A 12,212-nucleotide genomic window follows, 5' to 3' on the forward strand; every position below is an offset into this window, starting at 1 on the left:
GTGGTTTTCTGGCAGCGGAACTAGGGAGAAGAGCCTAAAGAAGAAGATAAGCCAAAAAATACAAGGAAAGGGGAGGGGAAACACTTCACCCTATAATTACTCCCGTATTTTGTTTAAATCCTATTTTTGTAAAACTACGTGTGTGTATATGTGTGTCTTTATAGGTATGTATAAATACATAGATATATTTGTATTATATGTAAAGAGACGAATAAAGAAGAATAAAATGTGCTGCTACGCATAAATACAAATTTTGGTCCACCAAAACTTACATTAAATACCAAAATTATTTTATTTTAAATTTTGATTGAAAACCTTCCTGCATCTTCTATGTCCCTGCTTTCTTACGAAGGCTTGGACAATTTTCTATTTTGCAGATTGGCACCAATATGGCATAATGGAAAACAGCAAGTGCACTGGGGTCTGGCAGACCTCTATTCAGACCTGCTTCCACACTTAACCAGCCTGTGGCCCAGGCAAGTCTTCTCCTCATCTGCTAAATGGAGACATATTATTAAAAACGAAGACAGTGCACTCATAATTCTCATGGGCAACTTGAGTTATGAACTGCAATACAGAGATGTGCTTGGGCCAAGCACACACACAGCAGTCGGCTATGTTTTTTTTATTTAGTCCGCCTCTTCTTTTTTTTTGGAGACACAGTCTCACTCCGTCACCAGGCGCCAGGCTGGAGTGCAGTGGTGCGACCTCGTCTCACTGCAACCTCCACCTCCCGGGTTCAAGCAATTTTCCTGCCTCAGCTTCCCGAGTAGCTGGGGCTATAGGTGCATGCCACCACGCCCAGCTAATTTTTTTGTATTTTTAGTAGAGACGAAGTTTCACCATGTGGGCCAGGATTTTTTCAATCTCTTGACCTGGTGATCTGCCCGCCTCGGCCTCCCAAAGTGCTGGGATTACAGCCATGAGCCACCGCGCCTGGCCGTAGTTGGCCTCTTACGGTTGAACTGTTTCTCCTCCTCTCTCTTTTTACATGAAGTAGTGAGACATGGCTGTTCAAGAATCCAAACACAGGCCGGCGCGGTGGCTCAAGCCTGTAATCCCAGCCCTTTGGGAGGCCGAGGTGGGTGGATCACGAGGTCAAGAGATTGAGACCATCCTGGTCAAAATGGTGAAACCCCGCCTCTACTAAAGATACAAAAAATTAGCTGGGCATGGTGGCGTGTGCCTGTAATCCCAGCTACCCAGGAGGCTGAGGCAGAATTGCCTGAACCCAGGAGGCGGAGGTTGCGGTGAGCCGAGATCGCGCCATTGCACTCCAGCCTGGGTAACAAAAGCGAAACTCCGTCTCCAAAAAGAAAAAAAAAAAAAAGAATCCAAACACAGTGACTATAAAGGTAGGACAGTAGCTAATATGATTTATCACTCAGCAATAGTCCATAATCAAAGAATATACCACAAACAGAGCAAACTATCAGCTTTCACTTCTTGCTGTTAGTGTGTCTATTTTAATGGTAATCCTCTTAATTCCTCCCCTAACTTATTAAAAATAAGCATATAGAAAATGGGTAAGAGCCTAGACTCTACTATGAAAAGTAAGTACACGAGTTTTAGTACATAAACATTGTAAAGTCTGCTTACGCTGGGTTCTTAGCTGTATTCTATAGAATTGCAACTACCACTTAGAGAGAGTACATTAGGCAGGGAGGGGGAAAAAACTCTTCTGCAACCTAAAAGTTGGATATCATATCCATAATTTTAAGATGATATAAACAAAGTTATACATTTCTACTTCTCATCTCATCTCTCTTCTAAAGACTGTGCTAATGATAATTTATTGGTTGTGAGCATTTTCCTGTTAAAACTGGAATTTTATTGCTGAAAGTACTTTCTAGCAAAGTGAGGGGAGGGGAATTTGCTTCTAGAGAGCCAAATAAAGATCTTCTCAAAACACTTAAAGAAAAAGTTAGATTAAAAGTCACAAAATCCTGAAAATCTCACCAGATGTGTGGAGAGCAGTGGCTGAAAGAAAGAAGCAGCTGAAGGTTCACAGACCTGACTGCATTTTCAAAAACTTTTAAATATTAGCCTGGAAATTTTTTACAACTCTCATTTTACCAGATGCAAACCATTAGTTAAAACAAAACCTTAGTCCTCCAGTAACCTGAACAATAGTTCAATTTGATCAATAGAAAAAGCATTTATTATCTGCTTAACATATATATAATACACACTGTCATAGGGCTACAAAGACCAATAAAATAAGGGTTCTTGCCTAAAGGCACTCTCAGTTTGGAGGTATTAAGAGGAGGGGAGGGAAGATCAGACAATGAAGAACTAATTATAAAACATTAAGTATTCCATAAATTATAGCTATAGATAGGGAGTAGGAGGAAGTGAAATAAAGACCATGGTCCCTAAGGGTGTGTACTGAAAAATGTCCTTTCAATATCCCATTAAGAAGTATGAACTTTTTAGTTGCAGGTACTTAGTTGAACATGATGGATCAAAGCTTTCTAAGCCCAGCAAGTAAGAAAATTCATGTATCCTTTAAAAGATCACTCTAGCAACTGTAAAAGATTTTAAGGATTAAGATAGACTGGTTTATATGATAGGCTTTAGAGCTAGACTGCCTGGATTTGAATACAGGCTCTAACACTAGTTTGTGTGTCCTTGGCTAAGTTACTTAACTGCTTTTGCCTTAATTTCTTCATCTAGAAGATCAGGACTTAGGAAAATACAGATTAAAAACAAAGAAGGGTCGACAGATGAAAAATCTCACCAAAGAATCAACATGCTTTATCATCAACTATATCTATCACTAAGGGAAGAGAATTGAAAGAAACCAAAAATGACTAAGATAACTGACTTGGGAGACTAGGATGGTGATAATACCATGAGACAAACCAGGGAAAAGAAAGGAAAAGACAAGTATTAAACCAATGAGTGTAGCTCCAGACATGCTGATGTTGAGGTTCCTCAGGGACAAGAAAGTACAAATATCTATGGTTGTTGAAAAATGCAGACTGGAAATTCAAAAGAGAGGTAGGACTAGAGATATAAATTGAAGTATTAACATGTGGATATTGTTGGTTGCAGCTTTAGTAACACAACAGGGTACGCAGGGAAAAAGAGTAATATAGAAGAGTCCAGGTAAGCTCACAAGCCAAAGGAACTCCTACAATTCACCAAGAAATGTTGATAAAAGGGGAGGAGAAATATAGCAATAAGAAATAATCTCTTCCTTCAAGAAGATTTCAATGTCATTAAAGAGAAAGGACATACACACGTTAAATATTTTTATTTGACTAGTTAGAATAAAATCAACTTAAAAGTAAAACCACCTTTGCAAAAATTATGAGTGGCAGAAATCAATCAAGATGAAGTAGCTGACTCCATCTTGCTTTTAGCCTCACAAGCTGTCTTTGCACATTCCCGGGCAGAGGCCAAGCTAACTATGGGAGGAATTTAGTTTATGGTTTAACTTTAAAATAAAGATGATAACAATCCCTTCCCAAAACTAAGCTCCTCCTTATTACTTAGGGACCAAAACCACCTTTGTAAAATTATGGTTCAGGAGTCATGTACCCAGAGATCACAAGGTTTGTAACCTTCCCAATTGCTCCTATAGATAGCATCACTATCATAAAACCTAAGACTGGTGCTTGAGGTGTTTTTTAGACCCTGCATTCTGATGGACCAGCTGGTGCCAAACAGGTAACCCATATCAAGAAATTAGCTCAATTGGTCTTATGACCCCCATACGGGAACTGACTTGGTACAAGAAGACAGCTTAGACCCTCTATGATTTCAGCCTCAACCCAACTAATTAGCATTCCCCATTTCCTAGGCCCCGGCCTACCAAACTATCCTTGAAACACTCTAGCCTATGAATTCTGAGGAAGTGGATTTGAGAATTATCTCCCATCCATCCACTTGCCACTGGCAAGTGATAATCCATTGGCCCTGTGATAGTTAAACTCTTTCTTTGCTGCAAAATCTGTTCTCAATGCATTGACTTTTCTTGGCAGTGAGGAAGAAGAACCCATCAGGTAGTTATAAAAGCAGATACAGAAAACATTAGAAAGGCAGGGAGAGAAAGGAAAATTATGCTGAAAAGTAGAAAAGCTTTGGTAACAAGGAGATGGAATACTACTGGCTGGAGGAGAAGCTAATGCCAAGATGGGGTAGGTAAAGAGGAAGAAGAAAACTAACATTTATTGAATGTCTACTATATGCCAGTAACTGTCCTAAGATCTTTCAAATATTTTACCTTATTTAATTCTAACAATATTTCTAATAGGAGACATAAATCTTAGCCCCATTTTACAAAAGCAGACTAAGGTATACAAAAAGGTAATATATACTTGCTGAAGGTCTTACATCCAGTCTACCTACACATGGTAGTTTTAGGTGAAGGAGCAAAGCCCTTGATTTTTCCACCATACTTCCACTTATTAAACTGGCAAAAGCAGGATATTTCTAAAGGAGGAGGGGGAAAAAACAATAAAAAGTATACTAGAAAAAAACAGAATTATTACTTTTCTTACTGTAACAGAGCTACCTCTTTGAAAAAGTATAAAAGAAAAAGCAACAAAAATATGAGTTTTTTAACACTAAAAATAACCTCTCAATCAGAGAACAGGTAAGATTAGACATGAATCATTGCTTCCAGTCTCATCCCTCAGGTCTTCTACACACTGACACCTTAGTTAGAATTCTAAACTGCAAACCTGACTATGTCACTTACTCCTCCTCTCTTTATAATCTTTCAATAATTCCCTATCGTAAACAGGATTAAAAAAAAAACAGAACCAAAAGGAAAAAGCTACCTAATAAGCCTATTAGAAAGCTATCTAATAAGCTTATATTCCTTAACCTAGAAGAAATCATGCCGAGATTTTTTAAGTTAACTCCTAAAAATAAATGCTTACTTATAATTTACAACACTGCTTAATACTCCATCCCTAATCTTCTCACCAGAAAATTGTAAAATAAATAAAATTTCAAATGCCAGTTAAGGAATAAAATCAACACCTTGTGGTGAACACCCTAAAATATCAAATATAACAATGAGTAAAGTTGCTCCTAATTAAATGGCTATTTACCTGAAAACAAACCCTTAATCCAGAGATTTACAAGGGTTAAGGAGCAATAGTTCAATTGCTATCCCACATTAAATGTAAATTTGGAAAGAAGTGCTAATCTTTGGCAACACTGAAATTAGCCTAAATTCTTAACTATGGGCCAAAGTATCTGAATAAGATCTTAGGTCACTATCCATCTGAAGGAGCTTTTTTCTTTCTTTTCTTTTTTCTTTTTTTTCTGAGATGGGGTCTCACTCTGTTACCCATGCTGGAGTACGGTGGCACAACCTCAGTTCACCCGCAACCTCCACCTCCCAGGTTCAAGTGAGTCTCCCGCCTCAGCCTCTTGAGCAGCTGGAACTACAGGCATGTGCCACCACATCTGGTTAATTTTTGTATTTTTAGTAGAGACAAGATTTTGCCATATTGGCCAGGCTGGTCTCGAACTCCTGATCTCAGGTAATCCGCCTGCCTCAGCCTCTCAAAGTGCTGGGATTAGAGGTGTGAGCCACCATGCCCAGCCTGAAGGAGCTTTTAATACCCTGGTTTTAGGTGCTCCAAAGAGTGCCCATTTTTCTGTGACACTCCCACACAGTAAGTAGAACAGATGTATCCTAGTGGCCAAACAGCACAGTGAAAGTTAATTAACTAGAATATACTCTCAAAAAACAGAATCAGGGCCGGGCGCAGTGGCTCGCACCTGTAATCTCAACACTTTGGGAGGCCAAGGTGGGCAGATCACTTGAAGTCAGGAGTTTGAGACCAGCCTGGCCAACATGGTGAAACGCCGTCTCTATTAAAAATACAAAAATTAGCTGGGTGTGTTGGTGCCTGCCTATAGTACCATCTACTCAGGAGGCTGACGCAGGAGAATCACCTGAGCTTGGGAGATGAAGGTTGCAGTGAGCTGATGTTGTGCCACTGCACTCCAGATGGGGCAACAGTGCAAGACTGTCTCAAAAACAAAAAGAAAAAACAGAATCAGGAGACTTGGGTTCTAATCATGACTCCAAACAGCATGCAGAATTTTAGAGTTAAGTGACATTAAAGAATTTAGATGTGTGTTTGCACGTAAAATTACAGATGAAGTAGGAGAAATTTTATAAACCAAGAAAGCATCAGGAAAAGAAAAGATATATATTTTTAAAATGACTCCATCCAAGGACAATGTTAGAGAGGAAACCATGAACTAGAGTTTAATGCAATAGGCATAAAATTAAGTTTCCTAAAAATCACTTCATATATAGCACGGCAAGCACTAAGGGAAAAGAGGATCATTTAATAGAGCAGATGATGGGTACTCTTTACTAATGTCTGAGAGAACAATCACCAAAAGTTCCATCTGACTCATCAACTTTGATAAGAACAATTTAAAGTTTCCAGTTCCAGAACAACTCCCTGGGTTCAGTAAATTTGGTTGATAAATTACCACTTAATCTGGCTTAGGAAAAGTAAATCTGTGTTATTAGCTAGGCATGAATTATACAATACTGATGAGACCACTATTAATAAGGCAGTTCACATTACTGACACACCTGAAGAATCTGAAAAATACCCTGGATATGAATCCCTCAAGAGCCAAATCACTGCAAGACCAATTTTCTATAACTGAATAATTCATCCAAATTAGCCTGATGACTTTGCATTTATGTAGGGCACTGTGTTTACCAAAACATTTCCTCAGTCATTATGCCATGTCTACCTTATAACCACCAGTTTAGGAAGGTGAGACTATCAAAAGGATCTACAAAAACATGCTTGTCAGAAAACCTTCAAGCATCCTTCAGTCTGAGTCTGGCTCTTACTTCTGTGTGCCCTCAGATAGATAAAACATTTAATGCCTCTTGGCTACAATCAAGACAAAGGCTATCTATCATCCCTGATGTGTAAAAAACGTTTAAGAGAATAAGATAACAAATGTGAAAATGCTTGAAAATTACACTGCTTCTACTCTTTAGAAGCACCAGAGGTTAAATAAATCGGGATAAATCAAAGATAAAGGCAGGATCAGATTAATCAACACATCCTCCATTATACCACACTGCTTCACAAGATCCAACAGTTTTTCTTCAGTTCCTGTTCTCCTACATTATCACAGTGTTCGCTACTCCTTGAAACTATCCTCTTTTAGCATCTATGATGCTACACTATCCCAAATCCTCTTCTTCCTTAGTATTTTTTCTTTTAATTCTACTGTTTTCTCTAGTAAGGGCACACAATCTCACATTTAGGACATGTCTTTAAAATAGTTGTACCTATACCTCATTTTACTAAGGAAAACTGAAATCAAGAAATACTAGTGGCTTACTAACATTTCAAACCATGTCTAGACATTCTTTTTAATACTTAAAACTTAGTGTGTCTCCAACTGAAGAGGCTTTAAAATATGTTTATGTATTGACACCTCCCACTATCTCCACCCTCTAATTTCTGAACCCTGTGTGTTCTCCTACATATTCTAAGCAGTCAAGGTGTAGACATCTCTAATGCAAGAACCAAAACTCAGAAAATGTATATGGTTACTTTAGTCAAGATCATGTTCCTTAAGATGAACAGACACAGTCCATGTGACCAAACTCTGTATCATCATGTGTAATAAGATTCAAGCTCGCAAAGGAAAGGCCAATTTTGTAATGTTTTTAAAATAACCATTTCTCCAAGCATCCTTCTAGATTATTCCTCAAGTACATATATAGAGGATGTCTGATGGTCTTAAATGTATTATGTGTCATGTAAACATTAAAAATACTGTAAAAATCAAATTCCAATGAACAATCTGTCTGAGTAGGGTGAACACAGGTTGAGTGTCACTGCTAACTTTATTTGGAATTGCATTTATTTTGGTAGCTTGCCCCCTGGAAAAATATCCTTGATGATCTATCACATTTGAAATTAAAGCCAAATTTTAAAATCTTTCAAAATTAAGCCCAGACATTATGAAAATATAGAGCTGAGACCTTTAAGCCACTGAGTATTAGATACATGCAAAGCTTTTTTGGCTTGCCAAACATAATTCTTTTAAGACGAAGAACAGGTCAAATCTCAAAGCCATGTTTGGGCTGCTGAAGGGCTTTCCAAGTGATGCTGTAGTTGTTAAGACTTTGATAAGTCTAACTTTTGCACATTTGATTGCTGTTCCGTAGGGTACAGAAGACCGGAAAATAGCTCATGTATGTTTTAGGATCACTGGCTTCCAAATATTCTCTCCCACTGTCCAGAGAAAGGAAATGGTCTTCCAAAGACTTTGTAAAAGAGATAAACTTAAATCACAGTAGCTACAAAATTTATGAGGCTTGCACTAAAAAATGCTAAGCTTGAATAACAGCCTCTAAAACTCCCATTAATTTTCTCACACTGAAATGTCACAAACTCAAAACGAGAAAGATTCTTTAGAATTCAGGACAATCTAAGAAGTTTCTTACCGTAGCAAAGAGAAGACATCATAAGAATTGCGAACACAATTCTGATCCACCTGCAGAATATTCTTCTGAGCAACTGAATAACCCTGAAAGACATTAATCATCAACAAATTAATCAAAACCAAACCAAATAAAATCTATGCACAAATTAATCATGTTTGTCTTTTTAAAAATATGACATATTAACAACTGAATAAATCTAAACTTTTAGAGATTCCAAATAGTAAAGTATATTTGCCATATAACAGAAGTCTAACATTTCAGGCAAGGGAATTTAAAATCAGTTTTGGTGGGGCGGATCTGACAAGAGTGGAGAGGGGATGCATCCAGCCCAGCCCCAACTCCTGCAGCCTTCCCTCCCACCACACTGTGGGCCCAGCGATTGCTGCCCCAGCCATGGAACAAGACAACAGCCCCCAGGCCCTGAGGGGACAGAGCAGATTTGGAGGTGTCACCCTACACTGCCACCCTTGTGCTGACCGGTCATCCCTAAAGAGAGATGAACACAGATCCTTGACCCACTTTGGTAATATCTCCATAGCAACAGAAGATGACAAAGATCACATTCACAATGAGAGGGCTCCAGATGATGGCTGAACAACACCTGGAGTGACAGCAGCATGGAGAGGTGCCTAAGGGAGCTGCTGAGAGCACAGGGACCCAGGAGACCTGCCCACCTGGGATCACAGACACGGAAGTGGAGTCAGGGCTGGGCACCTTTGGGCCATTACAAGAGCCTGCAGAATCTACCCCACAACTCAGGAGAGAGGCAGTAAAAAAATGCAGCACAAAGGAACCCTCAAACCATATACCACCAACGGATTCCCAGAAGCCAGCTCAGCTTGAGAGAAAGAGGTATCCTGGAATCAAGACTGCAGTTTGGGAATGCATGAACACTGGATTTGCTTTTTATGTCTTCACTTTTGGGGAAAATCTCTTGTTTTAAAAAAAAATGGTAAATTTGGGGTTAGGTCAAAAATAAAATACATTTGTTCTCACAGTTTCCCATGGAAACAATGTTTCACATTTTAAATTGTGGTGAACCTCCCAAGGAAGCTCCAGAAGTCATTTTAACATATTATGTGACTCAAAAAGAGTATTAACAATAATATTTCAACTCTGCCTAGCCATCATATGTAATGTTTTTATGGGGGAAAGGGCATTCCAAGTTCTGATTAGGAACACCAGAAACAAATATTTCCACTCAGTGGTACAAAGGAGCAAGGATACTTTCTAAAAAGAACTGAGGACAATTCTAGAAGAAGAACAGAATAGGTGTCTCTGTCATTTAACAAAGGCAGAGTAGGAGACTGATTTGAGTAATGATAAAACTCCAGTCTCCTGCATAACCAGTCTACAGGAATTACTCTTTCCCTACTACAATTCCCCTGTCTTGATAAATCGGCTCTGTCTAGGCAGGGGGCAAGGTGAACCAATTGAGCAGTTACACCACTGTGCTCTAGCCTGGGCAACAAAGTAAGACCCTGTCTCTTAAAAAAAAAAATAAAAGGCAGAGTAAACAGTAGTTTAGAAAAAAAAGACTCTGGACCCACCAGGATTCCAATGCAAGCCTTCAATACAACCACTGTATAATCTTAAGCAAGGCACCAGAGTGCTCTTAGTTTAACCTCGGTTTCTTCATCTGTAATATGGAGATGGTGGTAACTGCCTCACAAATTGTGGGAATTAAAAGTTAATATCTGTAAAATGAAAGGTATGTAATAAGCACCATGTACGTGTTTGCCATAGTGCCAGTAGAAGCATTAAAAGTTATGTCACTACAGGCATTAAAAGGATATTAGGAGACTATTATTAAGAACTTTATGTGAATAACTGTGACAACTTAGATTAATTAGACAAGTTCCTTAAAAAGAAACACAAAGTGCCCAGACACACTATGAAACATCTAAATAACCCCATATCTACTTTTCTGGTGAATAAGCAATTGAAAATCTTCCCACATACACACAAAAAAATCCATGTCCAAATGGTCTCACTGATGAATTTCATCAAACATTTAAGAAAGAAATAATATCCACTTTACACAAACTCCTTCAGAAAATGGAGAATGGAACAGTTTACAACTTATAAAACTAGGATCACTGATGCCAAAACTAGACAGAGACCACACACACACACACACACACACACACACACACAGAGGAAATTATACAATAATATCCCTCATGAAGAGAAACACAAAAATCCTTAGCAAAATATCAGCAAATTGAACCAGCAATACATTATGAAGATTAAAAAGGAACAGTATTAACTGGATATAGCCTAAGAATGTCTAGTTAATCTACCTTTTAAAAAACAATCAACTAGACAAATACATGAAACAATTCTTATAAATCTATCTTGATGGGCAAATCATTATAAAGATGCAGTGTGAAAACAATAACATAAAGGTGGGAGAACAGAGCAATACAGAAGCAAAGCTTTTTACAGTATTAAAACTAAGCTGGTATTAATTCAAACTAGGCTATTATAAATTAAAGAAGCTTGTTCTTTAAAAAGATCAACTTTGACAAATCTTTTTTTTTTTTGAAACAAGTCTGATTCTGTCACCCAGGCTAGAGAGTAGTAGCACAATCACAGTTCGCTGCTGCCTCGACCTCCTGGGCTGAAGCCATCCTCTTGCCTCAGCCACTTGAGTAGCTGGAATTACAGGCGTGTACCACCACACCCAGCTAATTTTTGTATTTTTTTATAGAGATGGAGTTTCTCCATGTTGCCCAGACTGACCTCGAATTCCTGGGCTCATGAAATCTTCCCACCTCAGCCTTTCGGTTAGCTGCGACTACAGGTATGCACTACCATGCCCAGCTAATATATTTCTTTTTAATAGAGAGGGGGGATGTTACTATAATGCCCAGGCTGGTCTTGAACTCCTGGACGCAAGCTATCCTCCTACCTTAGCCTCCCAAAGTGCTGAAATTCCAGGCATGAGCCACTACACCTGGCTCATTGACAAATCTTAAGGTAAACTAACTAAAGAGAAAAGAAAGACTCAAATCCCTAAAATCAGGACAGAAGTGGGAACGTTATTACCAACCTTACAGAAGTAAAAAGGATAATGATAGAATATAATAAATGATTAATTGTATGCCAACAAATCAGACAGCCTAGACAAAACCATACACAAACTACTAAAAATGGCTCAAGAAGAAACAGAAAACCTGAACAGACCTATAGCAGATAACAACGTAGACAGAATTTGTAATCACAAAACTTTCTCTCACACATACACACATACACACACAAAAAAAAGCCCAGAACCACATTATTTGACTGGTGAATTCTACCAATTATTTAACGCCAATCCTTCTCAAAGTATTCAAAAACCATAAAAGCAAGGAAACACTTCTTAAGTTATTCTCTGAGACCAATATTATCCTGAAACCAAAGCCAAATAAAAAAGTCACAAGAAAACTATAGACCAATATCCTTTATGAATATAGATATAAAAATCTTCAACAAAATACTACTAAAACTAATCTAGCGGCATATTAAAAGAATTATAACCCACAATCTGGCAACTATTTCTGGATATATATCCCAAAAATGTGAAAGCAAGGATGGGAAGCACCATTTGTATATCGATATTCATAGCAGCGTTATTCACAATAGCCAAGGGGTGGAAGCAACCCAGGTATCCACAGAGAGCTGATGGATAAACAAAATATGGTATAGTCATACAATGAAATATTATTCAGCATTAAAAAGGAAGGAAATTCTGACACAT

The 12,212-nt window shown here is 38.2% G+C and overlaps 1 protein-coding gene across 14 annotated transcripts in view; it reads right to left on the minus strand.

Annotated features, from left to right (window-relative positions):
* UVRAG (UV radiation resistance associated) overlaps positions 1-12,212 on the minus strand; it is a 319,164-nt gene that overhangs the window by 223,567 nt on the left and 83,385 nt on the right. For all 14 annotated transcript variants that reach the window (XM_078340195.1, XM_078340191.1, XM_035265389.3 and 11 more), the window contains one exon: positions 8,468-8,550. In XM_078340195.1, the coding sequence (XP_078196321.1) occupies positions 8,468-8,550 (83 nt within the window). The remainder of the gene's footprint in view (positions 1-8,467; positions 8,551-12,212) is intronic.

Source organism: Callithrix jacchus, chromosome 10, assembly GCF_049354715.1.
Source record: "Callithrix jacchus isolate 240 chromosome 10, calJac240_pri, whole genome shotgun sequence".
Taxonomy (NCBI): domain Eukaryota; kingdom Metazoa; phylum Chordata; class Mammalia; order Primates; family Cebidae; genus Callithrix; species Callithrix jacchus.